Below are 23,524 nucleotides of genomic sequence, written 5' to 3' on the forward strand. Positions count from 1 at the left end.
TCGCAGCAAGATGGGCACAATACAATTTTTAAAAAGGCAAATCACTCAATCTGATTACCAAAAGGAAAATATAAATTTTTAAAAACGTGCTGTAATTACAGGGTCCCGGCTTCCGCCTCAGGAGTCCCCACAGGTACTGGCGTGGTGTAGAACTGGCTATTTATAACGTTGGCCAGGTGGGGTCCCGAGCAACTAGTGCGCCGACCCTGCACCCTCCCCAAGATGGCTTCTCCCTCTTGCCCGGTCCTTCCCAGTCTCCCTCCAGCCCCAAAATCGGCCATCAACAGAGGAGCGGGAGGATCGGGGAAATCAGGGCTACAGTTCCAGTACAAGTATGCTAATTTGCAATTCGCAGCAAGATGGGCACAATACAATTTTTAAAAAGGCAAATCACTCAATCTGATTACCAAAAGGAAAATATAAATTTTTAAAAACGCGCTGTAATTACGGGGTCCCGGCCTCCGCCTCAGGAGTTCCCTCAATTGACCATGACCAGTCTAGATTCCTAGTTAGGGATCTTTTTAGATGAAAGGCCAGTTCACAGAACAGGAAGGACCTTAGAATAGACAGCCATGCAATACTTCCTAGAAGGGAGTCCGAACATGCTAAATCCAAAAAGTCCTGCAGGACGGCACAGACAAAATGCCCTTATCAACAGACCTAACTGTCCATAAAATAGTGGTTTGTGAACATATGGAGAGACACCCACGTAGCCATCTGACAAATGACCAGGACAGACACTCCATGAGCCAACACAGTGGTAGCAGTCTCGGCTCTGGTATAATGAGCAATCAAGCCTTCTGGAGGCAGCTTTTTAGCCACAAACGTAGCAGATCTTAATGCAGTGTATAATGCAGCATGGAATGGTGCGTTTCTTTACTTGTCTTTCTTAGATCCAGTAAATCCAATGAAGAACTGATCATCCACTTGGTGCTCTCTGGTACGATTAATATAGAAGCTGAGAGCCCTTTAGGATCCAGCAAATGGAGCCTCTCCTCAGAGAACATACGAAGGGTGATAGATCGTCCGACGTGGAAAGAAGTTACCTACTTTCACAAGACGGAAACACAAGTATGAAGAGCCCGCTTGTCTGGGTAGAAACTAATGTAAGGGGGAGTTAACTGACAGAGCCTGAAACTCATTCACCCTTCGCCCTGATGTCACGACAACCAGGAAGTCCGTCTCAAAGGGGAGTAAACTGAAAGAGATACTGTGCAAGGTTGAAATCGAGAACACATAAGAAAAATCAAAACTAAAGGCAAGTGCCCCTGGGGCATGATAAAAGGAGAAGTAGTAATTAAATATTGTAACCCTTCAAGAAACCTCATCACAACCGGTGACTTGAACAAAGAGGGCTGTTACAGCAAATGTAAAAAAGCCGTAATGGCTGTAAGGTAGCCCTTAACAATGACCAAAGCAAGGCCATGCTGGGCAAGGGACAAAACACACAATACATCTTCAGACAGCTTGGCACAGTGTGCATCTATCTGCATGGTAGCACACTAGGCCACAAACATGTCCCAACTGCAGGTGTATACAGAGTTGGTTGATGAATGCCTGGCTGCCAGTATGACATCTAAGACCTAAGGGAGAAGGTCAAATGAGCTCAACATCCATTGCTCAATCGGCAAGCATATAGGTGGAGTGTGCGCAGGTTGTGGTACAGGACCGTGCCCTGCTGCTGCTGCAGGAGGTCCTCCCTTAGGGGCAGCCTGATTAGGAGGATGAAAGGTCAAGCCTAGGAGTTCTGGCTATCATACTGTCCATGCTCAATCCAGAGCCTCTAGTATGACTTGGGCCCAGTTGGTTCTGACCTACCTCAAAACTCGGAGCATGAAATGTATTGGTGGGAGAGTGTACAGGAGTCCTGATTTCCACTCCAAGTGAAATCGAGTCTTTGAGTGAGAGTCACTTTGTAAACTCCAAAGAGCAGAAGCGCTGACATTGTGCATTCTCAGTATGGAGAATAGATCGTACCAAGTTTCTCCCCATTTGTGCAACACCATCTCCAGATGTAGGCAGTATTCATGAGCCACTTTTTTCGGACCTGGTGTTCAAAGATCCCACCAGGTGCTGCACCACCAGAAAAAATCTCCTGGCATTCCAGCCACATCCATAGGCGCAGATCCTCCTAGCAGTCCATGAACCCACCCTGCATTGCTTGTTGCAGTACCACATGGCAGTGGTGACTTAAACACCTGGAGCAGACTCCATTTGATGGATAGAAGGAAGGCTCTCAATACCAAAAGGATGGCTCGCAGCTCCATAAAGTTGATCCGGACCTAGGCCTCAGCCGAAGACTAGGCCAATCCCAGAGGTTTTGTATCATTCACCACTGTCAACTCTGGGTAGGGAAGGGTGAGGGAGTCAGAGTCTAGTCCGAACTCTGAGAGATCCCCTGGTGCTGTGCCCACTGGGACTTCAGATCCCACTGCAGAGCTCTTGTATTCCACCTAGCATGCTTGACCAGCATGATACAGGAAGTCATCAGTCCGAGAAACCAGAGCATCACTCCCAAGAAAAACATTGGGATAATAACCCATATGTCCTGTACCAGGGGTCTCCAGCCAGTCGATTGCGAACCACTGGCAGCTTGCCCCCATCCGTGGAGTAGCTTGTCGGCCAACATCTCCTTTTAGCTCATCTTTATTGTTTCGCTTAACTTAAGGTGTCTTGGCAGTGCTTGCTGCCCTCACCCAAACCAGCTTCTCAGATTGGCTGAATTGAGCTTAGCTGGGGCGAGGAGGGGTGAAGCGGGTGATGCCGTAGCCAAAACCAAGCACAAGCAGTATTAGACTGCCCACAGGAAGCCACACTGCCTATCTTCTTCAGCTCGGCAGAGAACTTCAATCCTGCACAACCTGTGTGGCTGGAGCTGCAGAGAGGCAGACTAGCTGATTTGACACTGAAGTCTCATTTTAAGGCCCAGGACTCTGGTTTGCATACCACGCAGGTGGTGAAGCGCTCGGCACAAGAGTGCAACCAATATAAGCCTGAAAACCCCATAACTTCCAACATGTGAGAATTACTGTGAGAACTTTCAAAATGAGAGAGGAATTTTAAAAAGTGAAATGCTGATTTAATTTAATCTAAAACACTGATTTAATGCATTCACTGTGATTACTAGGGCCTAGTCAGAATGGTTGAATGAAAGCAGCATCACTAGGCCATTTACTCGAATCGTAGTCTTGCTCATTTATTTGCTGCTCCTCAATTATTGGTTTGCATTTTTTTTAAATTACATTACCAGGGAAATAACTCCCTGTTCAACTCAAGAGCGTTTCATATAATTCACAGTTTAGTTGTGCCAGCTGTGTCAGCATATCGACACACTGAACAGCCTGAGTCTTCTTTGCTCAACTTTTTTCACACTGGGAGTGTATGTAAATTGATTTGTGCATGTTTCCGTTATATGTGTTAATTCTTGTCCTGTAAATAGAGAGACGAGTGAGTTTGAAAAGGGGGCACGACCTTACAGTCAGAGCTGCAGAATTTGGAACTGGGGAACCATATTAGAGCCTCAATGTTGTACCAAATCCTGCGATTCCCATGCCTAAAAAAAAAAAACAGAAAATGAATGCTACCTTGTCTAATGTAATTGGTGCTCATGTAAAGCGTCCCAATCAATGCCCTTGAGTCGAGTTCGTGTTATATAAAACTGCAAAAAAGTGGTTCCATTTTTAACTACTGAGATGGAATTTTTGTTTGCCATCTTCAAATGTCCACTTGAAGCTCCCTTCATCTTCACTATACATTATTCAGACTCCCAAACGTACTCTCGGTGGTTCCTTACAGCATGGAAGATTATATGAGTCTAAGAAACAAGGCAGTTCACTGGATTAACAAGCATTTGGGTATGACCAGGGCTTTAAGTTCGCCGGGTCTCAAGGGGTCTGAGCACCGGCAGTTTTTGAAAGGGGGCCTCGAAACGGGTCTCTATCGGGCTCTGTTTTGAGCCCTGACACAGGCGGTCCATTTTTTTCCAGACTGCAGTGACAGCAGTTTGCGGTCACTGCAGTCCGGAATGCCACGGCACAAAACAGCCCGATAAAGACGTTTCGAGACAGCAAGCACATCGAAATGAGCTGCCCACACCGCTCACTTCTCAGTGGAGAAGTTATGGCATGACGTCATGCCAGGTGAGCGTTGTGGGGGAAGGGAAATCCTTTAACCCCTTGGGCGCGGCCACGATTCTGCGCCTGTGCGGCACTTTTATTGAGTGGGCGGGTTCATGACGGCCCCTAGCCGTCATCAGCACACGCCCACCGTGGTGCATGACGGCCGGGGGCCGTCATCAGCATGGAAGGGTTAAAGAGTCATTTTCTTTCTGGATTTCCCTTCTCTTTCTGAAACGCAAGAGCAGCAACATTGTGGTAGGGTCAGGCCAGGGCTTTAATTTGAAGCTTTTTCAATATTATATGTAACAAGCCATAGTTGCAGCTTATTTATTTAATGCAACTAATAACCATTGACAAAGCCAATAGTCCTTATTTGTTGTAGGTATGATGTTACTTGTTGTCTCACATATCTGGAAACAATGACAAACAGCAAAATACAAGTCGGGAGACACACTATGCTAAACACAGATTTTTAGCGTAAGTATTTTAAAGCCACGCCCCTAATTAGACTGGCCGTGCCCCTTTGAGAGAAACCCCTCCCCCCCCCAGTTTTTTCATCTCACTTAAAACTCTGGGTATGACAGAGATCTGTTCCAAGTCCATTATAATGGTAAGGAGAGTGCCATGGATAGCCTTTCAATCCAAAACTTTTAACGGGGATTGTTGTGGTAGTCAATGTTGGTAATCCTCACGCTGCAGGTTTTCTGGTGTCAGTCTTCAGCTGGACCTGAGCCACTTGCGGGAATACGCCATCTTCCCTTAAGTTATTTATATAAACTACCCTCTTTTGTCCTCGTTATTCTGTAACCGTTTTGGTTCAGGTTCTCTCTTCAGCTCCTTCAAATATCAGTTTTAAGCCTGCCCAGGAAAGAGGTTTACCCTTTTCGAACAGATTTGCCCTGGTCTGAAACTGACTGACCACCTACCTCATTCCTCCGAGACCATGCTTGCTTGTAAGAGTCATTCTTTTGGGTGCTTGAGTTCCCCTCATACTGTTCCTCTTTTGAGTTAGAATGTTGCAGGCCTTACTAATAAAAATTGCAATGAGGGTTCCTTTTTTTGTTACCACGATTTAAAATAACTGGTCTGCAGGAAACGTGGGACGTTAATACCCAATTTCTATACAAGTGGTTACATCCGGATATTCCTTCATCTCATGGTAGGGCCAGAGGTGGCCTTCTTATATTGGTGTCTTTCTCCATAGGTTGTTCTATCAAAGTGCTACCTACCAGCTCTCCAAATGTAGCTGCACTTCGTGGTCATTGCCTAATTTTCCCCATATACTGTTAATTAATTTCTATAATGCGTTTTTGCAGTCAGGTTGCCAAAGTCAAGGGCAGATTCTAAAAAGCTTTCTGGATAGTTTACCTAAATCCATGTTAGGGAATAGTTTCATTATTTTAGCTGGTGATTTCAATCTTCATCCTTGTATGAAATGATGCTTGTCCGCACATACTGCGCTTAGCGACTCTCCTCTGGAAGTTGTACATTTCTTGCATTCGCGGGAGGGGAATTTTATGAACCTGCTATTGGCTGAGTATAATCTAGTTTCTATTTCTATGGTTACATCCGAGATACAATCTGATGCAGTCATTCCCACTTTTATTAGGGGATGTGCTGCTAGGGTCATCGATTATATCTTCCTTTCTTCGATCATGGTTCATATTTCGTTAAAGTTTGAGGTGGCCTGGTCCCTTTTGAGTGATCACAATCCCCTTATGGCCTTTTTCTGTGTGAACCCCAGTAATGCTCCTTCTGAGTGCTGTATCATAGACAATGTTGTTTCTAGTTCTCAGGTACAACGCCTTAAATGGAAGAATGTGATTCGGCACATTTGTCTTCTAAACGTATTTAAGGGTCGTCACCCTGCGATGGAGCTATGCCTGAATAGTGACGCTTCTGATTTGGATATTGTGTTTATTCTCCATTATATGTGATAGCATTAAACTTCTCTTGACTTCTAACTCTAGCCCGAGAGCCTCTAATTATTTTAAATGGTTTGATGCAAACTATGTTATCAGTGAATGGTCTTTCCTTGCTTAAACTGCTGCAAGGTTTCCAGTGGAAAGCGCTGCTTAGTGTGGTTTGACTACTATTGGCTGGTTGTGCCCTCCTTTGAAGAATCTTATATTTGGTCACAATAAAAAGTAGATTTTTGCTGTTGACTCAGGATGCCCACAACCTTTACTGTTGCAGTGCGTGGGCTAAATAGATGTTCTCCACTGAATGTTATTGTGAACAGATACTGTGGGACCCCCGGGCGTAATCCTGAAATGCATATTCATAAGCCATTGAATTAGAACACTAGTATTAATTAACCTGTGGATACCATATCCACACCACTTAAAGTCCAGTGGATGCTAAAAATTGAGATTATTTTGCTCTCTTGTACAATATTCATGGCCATCCTTCATTGGGGTTTGGACATTTCTCTTTCTGGTGTCTGTTATACCTTGCCAACACTGGCAATATAGTGGCAATGTGCCTTGGCATGGCTGCTTCGACAATTAACTGCTTCACTGCAGCACCACTCGTCTTGCTTTCTGTTTCTGGTGATGGTGGTGTATCACATGTCCCTTGCATTAAAACAGGTTTGTTCACTGTGGGAACCACCAAGGAATCTGAGGATGCATGCCCCCTGATGAAAATCTTTGTTTGGGAGGGCTTAAACCTGTGGCATGACTATTGACTATGTTTTGACATGATCTTTACAAATCTTTGAGCAGTGTTTGAACGTAGTTTTCAGCAGTGGAACGTATTGATGGGTCTTTTCCGTTTAGGAGAGAGATTTCATTAGAAAATCATCCTCTTCTCAACTCATCATCTTATGAATGAATGCATTAAATGCAGCCTTTTTGTCAACTGAAAAAGTCCCTTTAGGTTATGTCTCCAGTGGGTCATCATTCTGGAGGAGGGGGTAAACCCTATATTTATTCCAAGCACCAATCTGATGTTTTTTCGCCCCTACATCTTGGTAGGAAGTGGATCCAAAGACATGCAATTAATTGTCGTGTGAACATGTGGTAAAGATAAATCACGTGGAGAGACAGTAGCAGTCTTGTGGTTTTTTTGGAATAAAGGAAACCTTAAATTTAAGGAGATATAATCTCCTCAAAGGTAAACTTTCTCTTTGTTTGAATGGAAGGTTTGGGAAATTGAGCAAGTATGTGCCCAGTGTCTGGATTGAAATATAAAGTATGCTGGCATTAATCCATACATGCCAACATTTTAGAAGATAATCGGGAGAATGTATTTCTCCCATAGACTTCTATTGAGGTGTACATTGAGTCTATTGGCATGTATGAGACTTGCTAGTGCTGCTGCATGTTCGGAAATGAGAAATGCAAATGTTTTTTTTCTTACTTGCTTGTCAGGAGCATAGAGAAAGCAATATGGCAGGCAGAGTGAGAGCGACAAATGTTCTGCTGGGCTGCAGGAGCAGGTTACTGGCAGTTATACTCAGTCACACAAGACCAGTCCCCTGAGTCTGAAGCCCACAGAGGGATCGGGTTTTCGCATGCAGGAATCGGGAGGCAGGCTACTAGCCTTGAAGACTTAACAGGGCCTTCTAGAAGACAAGGTTTGTTTTGAGACCAAAGACTATTATCGAAGTTGAGCTTTCTCTGGTGTTGAGAGAGCTTTTCAATGTTGAACCTGGTTATTGGGCACGTCAGACATTGACTTAGAGTGCGGAGGTCAAAACATTTTACGAGGAGGCTCTTTGAATAAGGCATAGCATGAGCAATGATGCTGTTCTTCTGTGTGGAGCTAAGACTGTTCAAGGACAATCCCTGGGGGATGGTTCTTAATGTGCTGAATGGCTGTACTCTGGTTAAGACCGTCCTTTTGGGGCTACTCTTGTATGGCGAGTGAGGCAATCTGAAATGTGATCTTGGCCGTGGGTATACTATAGGCTGTGGTGAGATCCCTAGTGATTATTGCTCTGGAGTCGGGGTCATTCATAATGAGAATTGATCTTATATGAGAGTCTATTCACTTTGTGATCCGAAGTAAATCTTCTTAGTTGCCACAGACTTATAAAAAAAATAAAAATGGGCAATTATAAGTATTTTGTAATATATTCTATTGTAATTGCATTTATATAGCCCTTACTAATTTAAAGTTCAATCCAAACCTGATGGCTAAGCATATGGTTATCTTTGCTAGCTTATATTCGGGGTTCCGTTGAACATAGAATAGCTGAGTGTGATTGAAATTTTAATTGAGAGCCCTCGTAACAGATTTCGCAAACAGTTCATGAACCTTGTTGTTATTAACAAAAACATGAGCCACAAAGCAAATCTTCATTATATGTATAAAATGTGAGCCACAAAGCAGATGATCCTGGGGTGAGTTATAGGCTTCCTTCTCTACACAAATGCAGTTTATATATATGGATGGTCCACAAAGGCAGAGTCGCTGGCTATATATGTTGTTTTAATGGTTTCAATCACAAAGTTTGCAAACTGCAAAATACGTTTTGTGGGCCTTTTAAACACCGTAGGTTTGCAATATTCATAAACATATTTATAATAAAAAACAGAACTAAATGTACTTTAAGGGCTGCTGTGTTTGATATATAAAAAACTAAAAACCACTGAGATTGGCCAGTTATGTTTACCCGAACTATTGAAACCACACCACTTGCATGGCCAAACGTCAACACCAAGGGCCCGATTCCGATCTCACTGGGAAAGCCCTACGGCCGACTCGCGCCTGTAGAGCTTTCCGATCGACCGAATACGATGTAATTCAGTGCTGACAGACTAGGGTCGCTCTGAGCCCCATTGGGGTGAATGGGAGCCTATTGAACAGAGCGTACATAGATACCATTGGCAAAAAAGACACATCTCGGAAAAGGGTGTCCCCTGTCGCGGGGTAGCCTTGGTGCACCCCGCACTGTGCATGCATGAGAAGGGGGGGGGACCCCTGGGTCCCCCCCCACTGGCCGAGTCGTAGGGTCCCGAAGTCTGCTCTCCAGAGCACTTTCGAATCGGAGGCTCCGACACGGTCCGGCTGCTCGAAAAGCGCATCGCAATTGCTCGTTCAGAAATCGTACGCATTGCGCTGTACGCATCAGCCATTTTGGAGTTGCTCGGAAGGCATCGCTGACGGATTCAGTTGCAGCGCAAGGCTGAATACGCATCATGCTTTCTCCCTCATACAACGGTACGAGTCGGTCGAAAATCGGGTCTACAAATCAGACTCACGCTTGATGGATGCGATTCGTGTCCAGAGTGAGATCGGAATAGGGCCCCAAGAATGAGACATTTTGGGCTAGTTAGGGTGAAGAGCTGCAATTATCATGACTGGCCAATTTTAAATTTAAATAATCCAAAATCTAAAACAAATGACTGATGTGAACCAGTCGCGATAAGCTAACCATATATATTCACATCCCATGCTCTACCACATGCTCACGCAGATGGTGTGATAGGTATCACATATTAGATTCATATCTATTGTGACAACAAAATAGGTATTATGACCACTTGAGATACAACTGTAAATAAAAAGCACTATTGCTAGCACCTTGATGGCCATCAGTGATGTCATGGCTAATTTAGTTTCTGATATTAGTAGTACCAGGCAGTTGTTATTCCTGTAACTAGAAACACAAACATGTAGGCATTCATTGTAATTGGACGACTACTCCACTCATTTCAAGATCTTGATGTCTCTGGAATGGATACAACCAGAAATAAATTTGTATTCCGCCTGTCAGCTAACAGATGTGGAAAAAAACAACAGTTTGGGCTTAAGTAATGCAATTACCGACTTTATATGAGATGCCCTCTGTGACATGTTTGAGGGTATGAGCAGAGCACTGAGTGAGTGAGCAATGATTCTGCAGGTAACTACAAGTACCATATTTAATTCCTTTTATATTTTGCATCATAACGAAAAAATATCCCTCGACCTGACATGTTTACAAGGATTTCTTTTTTTTTTTTTTTAACTGTTGGGCTCTTTTGGGTTTTTATAATATACTTAAAGAAGTGCCCACAATTTGCAATACCTTGGACCTCAGAACACACTAGGCACAGCAGAGTGTAGAGTCTTAAGACTATGAACACCAGCACTCCTTGGTTCTGGGCCGACTCAATGAGAGAATTAAGTCAATATTTGGGGAGGTGTTAAAGTGTGGTCATTAACAGTTAGAGGATACTGAGAAGTTCAGTTAAATGTCGTGCGCTGGTGAATAAAAACGTCAGTTACGAGCTCCGTGTGTGGTTTGTTCATTTTGCATGGTACTGGGCTGGGGAGGACGCTACAACAGGCGATAAGTGTGGGATCTATGCTCCAAAGAAACAAGACTGCTCTCCCTGAGAGTGTTCGACGCTACAGCAAACTTCTAGTTTGTGCCACATGAACATCTTTGAAAAGAAGCAGTTCGGAGTTCGGACCTGCTCATAGATATGGTGATGACAAAAGTATGGGAATGGCCCACAAATCTATTTAAAGCTCTTTATGCAATCTAAGCAATACGAAAACAGTAGTTTCCCATCATGTAACTATAAGCAAATATAGTCTTGTTGAAGGCAGGAAAAAGGAGTGTTCCATGAAAGGGTAGGGTAGAGCGCGCACGTTGAGAAAAAAGTTTTCAAAAGAGAAAAATAGTTTTTGTTTAGATGAAAGCTAGCACAGCAAAGAATGAATCGGCCCTAATCATGAAGAGTAAACACAAGCACTATGTACATACACATAAGTCGACATCTTCAAAGAAAGGAAAGCTGTGTTCTCGATGTGGATTTTCATTTCTACACGAGGACAAATACCCTGCCATCGGTCAGACGGAAAAACACTTCATAATGGTTAGCAAGGCAAATGGGAACCCACTTGCTTCACGTCGAGAAGAGAAAATGGACACCAGAAAGTTCTGGAAGCATCCTCGCCACACCTACAAACACGAAAAGCAATCTCAACTGCGACAGGTGGAAACTAAAGGAAGTCGATCATTATCAAGTTCATCCGACAAATGTTTTGCAAGGTCACAATCTAACGACAGTGAAGAGGGTGAATGCGCGATGATCAGACCTGCCAAAAAATGACATGCACACGTGGGTCTTGCTGCTTGCAAAGAAGACAAACAAATGACAAAAACAAGTGAGCCAATGAAATAAAAGATTTGAAATGGACCCTGTCCCAAGGTCGCACTAAAGGTCAAAGGTTGCCCCATAACCTATGTAAGTGACAGCAGTGTATCTATCAACGTCTTGCCAGTTAAACAGTTTGTCATCCGTACTGCGACTCAACGTGTCAAACATGAAGGTGTACACATGGGCTGCTTCGAAACCGGTGCAGAGTCAAGGATCATTCACGGCGACCTTATGACAAAGAGACATCTGTGCAAGCCCCAATTCTCGTTCAAGGAAATTCGTCCAGTGCCTGCCTACTCAGTTTCACAGCTTCTGCAGACATGGGACTAATATCTATCAAATATAACCTACATACGTAATCTGAAATTGTGAATCAGTTCCGGTCATTATTTAATGGCCTTGAAAACCTCAAGACTATGAAGGTGCAACTTCACATCAACAAAGATATCCAATCAGTTGTACAGCGACACCGCAGAATAGCATTTCACGAGCAAGAAGAGGTCGAAAAGGAACTGGAAACACTGTTGAAGCAAGACATAATTGAGCACTCTACTGGTTCCACACCATGGGTATTATCCACAGTGGTAGTGCCTAAAAAGGACAATGGAGGTGCAGTGCGCATGTGTGCAGATATGTGCCAGTCAACAAAGTAATCAAGAGAAAAAGACATCTGTTTCCCACATTGCCGACATGATCATGATGCTGAACGAAGCCAAAGTTTTCTCCCATTTTGGCCTTAACTAGTGACACCATCAACTTTAATTGGAAGAAAACTGTAGTTACATTACCACTTTTTTGACTCATGTTGGTTTGTTCAGATAGATACAAAAAGTAGAGTTTTGGAGTGACATATGCTGCAGAAATATTTCAAGATGTAATACATACAATAATTCAACCTGTTACGCATGCTTTCAAATACAGTGATGATATATTGGTATTTGGGACAACACAGGAGTATGATAAAGCTCTCATACAAGTGTGCCAGTTACTTACAGATGCAGGTCTTACTCTTAAATGCAGAAAACTGTGAATTTCCCGAGACCAAACATAAGTTCTTTGGGCACATATTCTCCCATGGGGGAATGACTACTGCCCCAGATAAAGTAAAAGCACTGTCAGCCATCTCATGGTAGTCATTGAGGAGTATTCCCTTTTTTTCCCTCTAGTGGAGGAAATGCCATCAACACATGATAAGATTGAGCGGTTAGACAACTTCTTTGCACCATAGGACATCCCCGACATCCTTAAAATCTGACAATGGCCCACCGTTCAATAGTAAGGTGTTTCTTACTAGAATCAGAGTCAAGCACCAAAAGAGTATATACTTGTGGCCCCAAGCCAATGATGTTGGGGAGTAAAACTAAGCCAATGATGTTGGGGAGCAAAACTAGGGCATTCTAAAGAGAGTGATCCAATGTGCATCGATGGAGGGTATCAAGCAGAGTCGGGCCTGTCTTAGGACTACGAGCGCCATGACCCCGTGGTTCAAGGTGGACTCAAGGAGAGAATTACATAACCATTTGGGGAGGTGTTAAGGCATGGTCATTAACAGTTAGGAGATAGCGAGAAGTTCAACTGAGCTTTGTACGCTTGTAAATAAAGATGTCAGTGACTGGCTCCATGTGTGGCCTGTTCATTTTGCCTGCTATCGGGCTGGGGAGGATGATATACAGAGGTCTCTGGGCTTACGGTGTAGCTTAAGGCCATGTCCTGCTACAATCCCCCATGCTTAATGAGTCATCTGACAGTTTACCCAGATTCCTGATGTCATCGTGATTCTCACAGCATCTTCAGCTTACTGAAGTGTCTGGAGCCTTCCAATGGCAATCTGGAGGCTGAACAGCTGTCAGTTGCCTTGCTCTTTTACAAACTACACAGGGTGGGCAGCTGCAAAAGGAAAGGAGGCAGGGGAAAGAGGTAAGACACAAACATTGCTTCTCAGCTCTTGGGCCAGGCCAGCAAATCATGAATGGGTATTGAATTTGATGGGTGCATGACTAAGCTAGAAGGCCTAGATTGCCAAATAGGGAAGGGTTGAACACACTCCTCATGCTCATCCTTGTGCAAGAATGGGAGTCTTATCGAAGGAAATCCATACATTTTTTCAAGCATCCCTGGTTGCGCTTTCATGACCAGTGAGAGAAATTTGGGGGGTTTGAAGGATTCCTAAGCCCTCAGGAAATGCAGGGTAGCGAACTGTTTTTTCTATCCAATGGCTCCTTTTTGTATGTTGTTGACTCACAAGTTAGGTTGTCTGGCTCACAAATGAAATAACAACCTTTTTGCCCAAGTTTGTGAATAGGCAGCACTGTTTTCACAACCTTTGACATAGTTAATGGGAGAAATAGGCGTCTTAATCAATTAGAGTGCCTGTTATACAAATTGTTAACTCTTTTATGAACCACATTGTCAAATACATCATTAAATATTTTAGACCAATATTTCAGGTATGGTTGAATGGATTTCAACGAATCACTAAAGGAGTATAGCATGCATTGACCTTATTCTGACCTTCGAGTACCCAAATTTGTGCTAGTCGATGCAGCATTGTTTTCTGTCACTGTTTGGTAAAACTCTCCTCTACAGCAACTCTTTCTTTGAAGTCATATGAACAGTTACTACCTTTTTTGGGCCTACCCAAGTATTTTGTGGGAATACTGCAAGTCACCCAAAACATTGCTTTGAGCATGATTGTGGCCCTAAGCAGTCATTCAAACATCTCTGCCTATTTTTGATCTTTTGTTTGGTTGTCAATAGCTAACACTTGTACATTCAGATGTTTATGTGCCTTTCCTAGACACTCAGATAAAGGCTGAGATGCTTTACCACTTGGTTCATAGAAAAATATTGTGTTCTGCAATGGTCTGAAAACTTGGCCCTTCACTGATTCTCTTCTAGTTGCCTTACTCTGCATTTTTTTTGGTAGCAGCACATTAGCGTCAAGACCCTATGTACCAAGGTTTTTGCTGTGATTTATACATTTCATGATCATCATTAACATACTCATAGATACGGTGATGACAAAAGTATGGGAATGGCCCACAAACCTATTTAAAGCTCTTTATGTATTCTAAGCAATACGAAAACAGTAGTTTCCCACCATGTAACTATAAGCAAATATAGTCTTGTTGAAGGCAGGAAAAAGGAGTGTTCCATGACAGGGTAGGGCAGAGCACGCACGTTGTGAGGAAAGTTATCAAAAGAGAAAAATATTTTCCCAATGGAGAAACAGAAAAAAAATCTCATCAGTTGCATGTGCTAATACATATACATTTCACATTCACGCATGAAATATTTCACTAGGTGAAAAGCCTGCAGGTATATTCCTGAAAATATTTCTAAAAATCTACTATAACCAAAAGACGATGGCCAGGAGCTTTTGCTGTCTGGCGTGTAAAAAGTGTCGGCACCTCAAAGGTTTGTTTATAAAACCCTCACACACCAACCTGGTTGGTGTCATGCTTCATCATCGGGTCCCAGTCAGATAGCCGAATGCTACCTGGCTGTGCTGCGACACATGATTACAGTGGAGCTGGTTTTTGAGATGATGTGATGTGTGATTAAGTGAGTGTGATTAATATTAAAATTAAAAATACCTCCAGAATACTACCTTGGTACTTTATTCGTGGAGCACTGGGGTTTGATTAAAAGAATCTTTAGAGAGTGGATAATATATTCCAGACACTATGTGTATCTGTATTTATTATCAGTTGGTCGACATGTTTCAGCCCGGAGAAAAATAGGGTGGGCTTTCTTCAGGACCTCTCCAAAACAGTGCGTATAAGTGAAAAAAATGTGAGTGGTGAAAATTTACCACGTGTATTGCATATTTTGCACTCACGCTAAGGAGTGCTTTGCAAGCATAGAGGACTATCCAAGTTTAGTGTCCTCTGAAAAATTTAGATTACCTGCAAAGGAAAGTGCCAATAAACCATTTTTGAGTTCAAAGCCATTTGTGTAGGCATTTTATCAGGCATCGTTGCTCATGCGTCATTTATCACCAGTAATGGATAAGTGATATCCGGTGTTCAATCACAATCAAAACGTGGATATCGACATGTACTGGTGGTAATAACAGGTGCTAAGTATTTGTCACATTAGTCAGACCGCCGTGTCTGTCATTCAGACACTTCATGCATAGGGACACAATACAACATAAAGCGTGGATCTATTATGTATTTGTGATCGCGTTTCCATACTATGTGCTTATTACTTGCGACTAAGTGCATCTATGTTGTTAGTAGTGAAAAATATTATTTAGCTAGGTGAGTAATATTAACCCACATCAATATTGTTGCATGTGTTAGGAATATAATTAACTTAAGGTGTGATTAACATGCACAATGATACTACGTAATCATTGGTAGTTACATTTGTCCAGATTCAGAGTTTCTGATCTTGTCCCGGGGTTGTGGGAAATATACAAGTACATATATGGCCTCGTGTGTTCGCACTCTGAAAATGGGGGATGACCAAACCGAAGAAAAGTAAATAAAAGTAAAAGTAAAAGCGGCATTAATGAGCATTTTGCAGGAGGCAAGTAGTATTACGCTATATCTATGTCGGGAACTCAGCGGTAAAGGACCTCCGAGTACCCCGACGATCTTACTTGGGAATAGCGAGGATTTCGCCGTAGCACCTAAAGTCTGGTCCCCGGAACGAAGGCTGGTGAGCGCCGGTCGTTTGTGGAGTGGTATATGAACGGATACGGCCGGGGCCGCTTCCGGGTGGTGCTGTAGTCATCACGCTGGGGTGTTCAACGTAGGCATCCTGCGTATGAGACTAGACCGCCGACCTGTTAGCTGGCGTGGTGGTCGACATGTCTCAATGCGTAACCAGTGTTTAGACCGTGGCCCTTTACAGTTCTATTAGCGAGCATGCCTTGGTGGCATTAAAGTCTGCGTGTTAGAAACACTTAATGCCTTTTGTTAAAGCGTGGCTTTAAGCTATGTGTTAATGGAAATCTAATGCAAATGTAAATATACAGACCGTGTGTGATTACAGGTTCAGTTATGTAAGTTTTAAATTGCAGTAGATCAATTCCGGGGACTAATGAAATTACAAGTAAAATCATAATCAGATTGCCCATGGTTCAGTAAATTTTATATGAGATCATAGCGAGACTATCTTTGGTTCAGAGAATTCCATTGAATATTGTCGTTGAGCCCTTGGGTGTGTCTGGACAGACGATAAATCCATCTTTGTTCTTTATCCAACAAATCTTGTTGGATGTTGTTTGTATTATGTTGTAATTGTTTAATGACCACCCACTGCATGTCGTTTGGGGTATGGTTAATTTCTAGATAGTGGTTTGTTATGCGATATGGTGCGCTTGCAGCGAATGTTGCTCCTGTGTTCCACAATTCGAGTCTTGATTTTGCGACTCGGCATCCCAATATATCTGAGGCTGCAAGGGCAGGTTATTAGATAGATGACGTTTTGGGAATTGCAATTTGTGTGTTTACGTAAAGTCCATGTCTTGCCAGTTTCCAAGTTGAGTGTTTTTGTGGTTTGCGTCAGGTGACATACACTACAGTCTCCACACTGATAATGTCCCGTGATCTTTGGTAGACCCCATGAACTAGTTATTGTGTTTTCTTCACGTTGGGGTTTTGGGGGTCTAGTGTGAACCAAAGTGTCTGTCAAGCTTCTCCCTTTGCGGTAAGAGAACAGAGGTTTTTCCCACTTGAGAGATCCTGAATTGAGTATTGACCAGTGTTTTTGGACTATTTTGGATACTTGGTTTGACACTGGGTTGTAAGTTGTTAGTGGGATAGTGTTATCACCTTGAGGTTTTGACTCTAGCAAACCTTCACGGTTTTGATTACGTGCTCTTTTTTCAGCTTTTTTCGTAATTTTCCCCGGGTATCCTCGTTTGCTGAGTTTAGAGGTTAGCAATTTGGCCTGGTTTTTGTAGTCTTGTACCTTGCTACAGGCAGAATGACCGACACGGCTGTCTGACTAATGTGACAAGTACTTAGCACCCGTTATTACCACCAGTACATGTCGATATCCACGTTTGGATTGTGATTGAACACTGGATATCACTTAGCCATTACTGGTGATAAATGACGCATGAGCAACGATGCCTGATAAAATGCCTACACAAAAGGCTTTGAACTCAAAAATGGTTTATTGGCATTTTCCTTTGCAGGTAATCTACATTTAAATATGCAATACACGTGGTAAATTTTAACCACTCACATTTTTTTCACTTATACGCACTGTTTTGGAGAGGTCCTGAAGAAAGCCCACCCTATTTTTTCTCCGGGCTGAAACATGTCGATCAACTGATAATAAATACAGATACACATAGTGTCTGGAATATATTATCCACTCTCTAAAGATTCACTCACTTAATCACACATCACATCATCTCAAAAACCAGCTCCACTGTAATCAGGTGTCGCAGCACAGCCAGGTAGCATTCGACTACCTGGCTGGGACCCGATGATGAAGCATGACACCAACCAGGTTGGTGTGTGAGGGTTTTATAAACAAACCCTTGTGGTGCCGACACTTTTTACACGTCAGACAGCAAAAGCTCCTGGCCGTCTTCTTTTGGTTATAATCATATTACGAGGGACACGACGGCCGTCCAAGAGTCCTTACTCTCTACCTTTGGTTTCAAAATAAAAATCTACTATAGTCATACATAAAATATTCCCGGGATCCTCTGTGAATTGCTTGAAAGTGGTACACTTGATCTAAATATAGGGGAAATCGAATAGGAGAAATGAAATGAAATGAAATGAAAAGAAATTTCTAAAGCGCACTGTGGCCAAGCGGCTTCCTGGCGCTCGGGGACACATCAGTATCATACGTCAGGAGCATACGTTTGACTTTTAAAAGCTTGGCTTTGTGAATCAGGCTCTAAATTAGGATATAAACTGAGAACATGATGGCTAATGTGAGATGACAAGCCCATCTTATTTCACTATTTTGCTTCTATAAGCTCAACACAAACCAAACAGGGTCTCCTGCTTTAACCTTGCTTTCTTAGATCCATTTTCCCATTTGTCGATCCCTGTCCATCTTAGTAAAGGAGCATTTAAAGCTGCTCTGTTCTATCTTTGTATCTCAGATTGCATGTAGTATGTGCATGGCATGAGTTGAGTCCATGACAGAACCTACCTGTTCCAGTGAGACTTGTTTGTAGAGTATGTGTGTATTATCTTTTTTTAAAGATTCATCTACTCCATTCCAGCTCATAACATGGTCATTTCTAGAAATTCTGAATCATATCAAAGACTGTACCTTTTCAAAGACTGGGAAGTATCTGGTAGTGGCCCTTTTAAACAGTAACTCAATGCGCTTTTTCCTTTCCTCGGTGTCGAGAAAGGCAATAGGAGTGATGAGCATCATCAGATCGTCCGCTGCATCAACATACATATCGATCCTGCAATAGAGGGCTTTGAATTATTTCTAGTCACAGTTGTAACATATTTCGCCTACAACATCCATGTAACATATTTCGCCTACAACATCCATGCACATTATCAAACATTTTTTTTACTTGCAGGTAAATTAATGGTTTTTTTATGTGTGAACAATAAACTGATGAATCAGTGCCTAAACGTCGGTCGTGAATGTTTTCAAGCAGGTGTTCTAAACACTCACAATCATATTGTAGCTCAGTGATTCTTAACGTGTGGTCCGTGGAGCATTTGGGGTCCTTAAGGCTTCCTCTGGTGGGGTCTGCAATGGTTTAGGAAACTAATGTTAACAGGTAAGTAATGTGGGGCGAATGAAACTCTGGGTGAATTATGGCGCTCCAAGTACATGTCCTAGTGAGAAGAATGTCTTCCATGTGTTTGAAATGCTGCAGGAAGGAGGAATCACCCAACCACCTCAAATTTAGAGCTAAACGATCCCTTCAGATAAACAATAATATCCAGAGCACACTCCAAAATATCACAATTAATGTACACAAATATTACACGAAGTTCTCTCGCTCTATCTTTAATTTCTTGACTTCTATGCCCAGCCATAGAAGTCAAGAAATTAAAGACAAAGAACGAGAGAACTTTGTGTATTAATTGCGTAAATGAATTGTTTTATTTTGACTTGTGCTCTGGATATTGTTTAACTAATATACTTTATTAATCTGTTAATATTATCACATAAAAAAGCAAAATTGGAAATTTTAGGATGCTCTATATATGTAAAGGAGTTGAAAATTGAAGGAGAAAAATTAAGTCAGTATCTTTAGCTTGATTTGTGGAAGTACTGCACATTTAGCAAACAGAAGCATAAGCGATTGTTGGCCTCAGCTGAAGCCTGGGTATGCACCAATAAAAAAAGAGGATGCGTTAGGAGTGGAAAAGAGTGAGGTGTCTTTTAGTAATGAAAGCTCTAACCTACCTATATTTTTTTGTTGTTAATTTTAAATAAAAAAATTAGTTTGTGTATTTTTTTGATCCATGCTGGTTTCTGTAATTTTGTGTATATGTTAGAGGTTCAAGTTGTGGAAATGGCTTAATCTACGGGTCCCGGCTTCCAATTGTGATTCAGTGGGCGTTCACAGAAGCAAAAAGGTTACAAACCACTGCTCTATCTTATTCACTAGCATTTGTACGCTCGGTATAACGACTGCTCTAAATGGAAGGCAGGATCCAAATAGGCAACTGGGCAGCGTTAAGATGTCAGAACACTTTTCTGGTTTTAATCTTTTAACTTCTCCTCAATTTTTTTTATATCCAACAGACTGTTGCCCTTCAACAAACTTCAAAGTTATTTCTTGCATAAGAAAGGTTATGTGTACGTACAGCAGTCTTTCCTTTATGTCTTTTCCATACAGATTGTGCTTCGCAGCAATGTAGCTTTGGATGGACCTTGATTGCACCATCTTCACCCCATCCATCTCTACCATTGGCACTTGTTCAAACAGCAAATCTGTATATGCAAAATAAAATAAAGTAGTTAGAGAATGCACACTACAACAACAGCATAAGGTGGACCAGGACACAGCACCACCTCTGAACAGTTCTGATAACCACTAACATTGAAATGAAGGTTCTACCTCAAAGCATGCCCTGATTACAAGCTGTGCGGAATACATTGGGGAATTTACCACACCTGGTAAGCAACATTAACCCTGGTTGAGATATTTCCCGGATGTAGTAAATATCTTATATTATGAGGTTTCAACATGGAAATGAGGCATAAAAGCCTGCAGCCTTGGCTAATACACTGAATTCTGCATTTTATACCTTTTTTCTGGGCCATTTTCACCAGTAAATTTCAGTAGGTTTGACCTGCCAGAATCTATCAGAGGAAAGTAGAAGGTGTGAGGAAAAGCCCTCGTAATTCTGATCCCTGTACAATCTTCTGTTTGCAGAAGGATAGGAGTTTAGCCAGGAACTTGTAATCAGGGCCACAGGCCCAGATTCCAAGTTAGTCAGTAATAGGAAGTGAAGATACAAGGACCAGAGTTATAAATTCCGGCTGGTGTCTTTACCCGAATAACCAGGCATTCTGAGTTTTAATATCTATAAATCAGAGTCAGTCAGTTTGATGTATGAATAAAATTAAAGTAGCATAGATAAAAGACAAATGAAAGTCGCTCCAAGTATCTCTGCATCCTAAGTTCTGAACTTAAAACGTGCCAGTTGCGGATGGCTCTGCTTAACTAATAGGAGTTCACCAGACCTTCCCCATACCAGACTGTCAATGCAAATTTGTATATTTGGTTTAAAATTATTGGGATTTTACATGATCACCTTTAGTTAATTTGGTAATGTTTGAAAACAACCACTAAATTGTGTGACTACGGAGATACTTGGATCACCTTCCATTTCACTTGGAACAATACTACTTTGGTTTCATAGATCAAACTGACTGGCTCCGAGTCGAATTAGTCAATTGAAACCATAGAATATGGTTTGAAGACTTATTTGTTAATTTCCGTGACAATTATGAACTAGACAGACAACCACTTAATCAGTGGCGGTGCATCCATTTAGGGCACTGGGGCGTTGCCCAACTAATATTTTGAGGCCACACTCTGAGTCGAATCGCATGCCATCACTAAACTTACTGGAATTAATCCAGACTGGTCGGCCAGCCGGCCACGCACGAGGCAGTCAGGAGTCAGTGCAGTGGCTCTGAAGGGGATGGGGCAGCAGGTTTGAATGACATGCATTGGACTATGATCGCAAGCAAGGGTGGTCTAGCGCATAGCAGCAAGAGTGCGCATGTTCGGTTTTGGGCTGATAATTTTTCCGACCAGCCCAAACATGTGCAATAAGCTGCATATTAGGAGAGCAAGGGTTGTTTCAACCCGCAGCCCCCGGTCTCCTAATGAGCGGCGAGTATCCCTGCTCAAGCCAATCCTGGCGCTGCTGGAGCAGCGTCTTGATTGGCTGAGAAATGCAAAAACAACGGTTGATGGACAGAATGCAGAACAATGTCATACATTCACCCCAGTACAGAGATCTGGGCCTAAATCCATCGTTTTTTTGCTCACCACACCACCCCAATTCAGACATGGCCATATGCAAATCAGCCTTGACCCTGTGCCTCATGGGAACAGTCCAGCCCGAACTGCCAAGCCATGTCTTCCTTGGACCGGAATCAAGCATCCAAGGACCGGTTTCTGGCTATCTGCCAATTCAGCGCTAGAGGACCAGCGTGACTTAAAGATATATTTTATACACATATGTATCGATCAATAGCGACTTTTATGCTGATCAAGTGCACGTAAAAGTATCATATGAACAACCAAGCCGAAGAAGCCAAATTATAAAAGGTGAAATGACCTGCCAAAGGACACACAATACACAATACACATGCCAGGTTTATAGTCAGTCTCCTCTTTTGCACATTTGACAATTTTGTCAGTTTCCCACATGGGTTTTAAAGTACTGAATGACTGGCACTGATTTGTGTGATGCAGTTATGCTATATTATGTTACTGAATATGTGAATAGCATGCAATTGGCCAAATAGTTAGCCTCTCGGTGATTTGTGCGGACTTCCATTTGCAGTTGTAATTCATCCAGTGGGGCATTGTCTTAATACCTTTCTGTATTACATTCTGATGAGGGTGTAGTGTTTGGTGGGTGTTCGTCATACATATAGAGATGTTCGAGGGCATGTTAACATTGAAACGTAACCTGTGTAAATGTTGAGTGGGTGATGACTTTGGCAGTGTTTCCCCTTCAAACATGGCATGCTCAATGCACTCTTGTACTACATTGGTCGCATCATAAGAGTGGGTAGCTCGTACAAGAGTAATTGCCATTATTTATTAATCCGACCGTGAGTCGCACGCAAGAGGTCAGGTGCCACAGTCTGTGGGAAACCACGAGCCCTGTTGGGCTTCGCAGCACAAAATATACGCAATTTCTAAATATATCAATAGTAAAGAAATCTGTGAGGTACTCAGCATTGTTATTCATCTCAAAGTCTGTAATGAAGATCTGTGGTTATATTGATAAGCAGCAACATACATTATATTATTCTATAAAATCTCTACATTGATGTAATTGCTACACTTCCCAATTGCTTTATTAACATTCTTAGTTTCTGAAATATCCTTGAAAAAGCACCATTTGGCTGCTCTTTTTTCAAAATTTTATCAGGGGGAGAAGCCCCCTGAACTCTCCTTCATATGTTAGGCCGCGCTCGCTAGCCTGCAACTTTAACACCCCACCACTTTCAAATGTCACCAGCCGCCATTGCACTTAATATTTGGAGATAAGATCGTAAGATCGCAACTTGTAAACCTTCAGCTATGTTTATTGACATTTATGGTATTGATCAAAAAGAGAGCCTTAAAGAAGTCACTTGAGTGACGAAACACGTGTTGGCTGTGACTCTTGATGTCACTTTGTCATTGAAGACCTCAAGTTACATACAATAAACAAGAATTGGATTGAACTCTTCATGATCTTTAATTATTGGACTAAACCTGTTTAATGGCTATATTCAGAGTGCGGTGAGATCTTTTGCATTACCCTTGTAAAAGATTGGGCAGTATCCTACCGATTAGACTGCTCTGCCAGACTCGTTATAGAGCCTTCAATGGTGTGCATGGTATTGCAACAGCTAGTGAAACATAGAGAATGGAAATGACTGGAGGTAATGCTCTACTGTCAATATGCATGTAACTGTAAATACTTTGATGCTCCTTCAATTCAACTGCCGTGTGCCCCATGCATATGTCTAAGCAAATTAGAGTGGTGCTAATTTCAAGAACACACTTATTAGGACCTTAATGCGTAATAAGAATGGGTTAATGGCATGTTTTGCAGTCTTTGTTGGGGTGCGTGGGGTTGAGCAGCACCTTGCCATGAACACTAA

The 23,524-nt window shown here is 42.3% G+C and overlaps 1 protein-coding gene across 2 annotated transcripts in view; it reads right to left on the reverse strand.

Moving 5' to 3' along the window:
- The window catches only part of LOC144762696 (glutathione S-transferase 3-like), a 147,286-nt gene that overhangs the window by 27,373 nt on the left and 96,389 nt on the right, over positions 1-23,524 (reverse strand). For both annotated transcript variants that reach the window (XM_078647937.1, XM_078647938.1), the window contains exons 4-5: positions 19,987-20,113; positions 18,476-18,617 (exon numbers count right to left, since the gene is read on the reverse strand). In XM_078647937.1, the coding sequence (XP_078504063.1) occupies positions 18,476-18,617; positions 19,987-20,113 (269 nt within the window). The remainder of the gene's footprint in view (positions 1-18,475; positions 18,618-19,986; positions 20,114-23,524) is intronic.

This window comes from Lissotriton helveticus, chromosome 6, assembly GCF_964261635.1.
Source record: "Lissotriton helveticus chromosome 6, aLisHel1.1, whole genome shotgun sequence".
Lineage (NCBI taxonomy): Eukaryota > Metazoa > Chordata > Amphibia > Caudata > Salamandridae > Lissotriton > Lissotriton helveticus.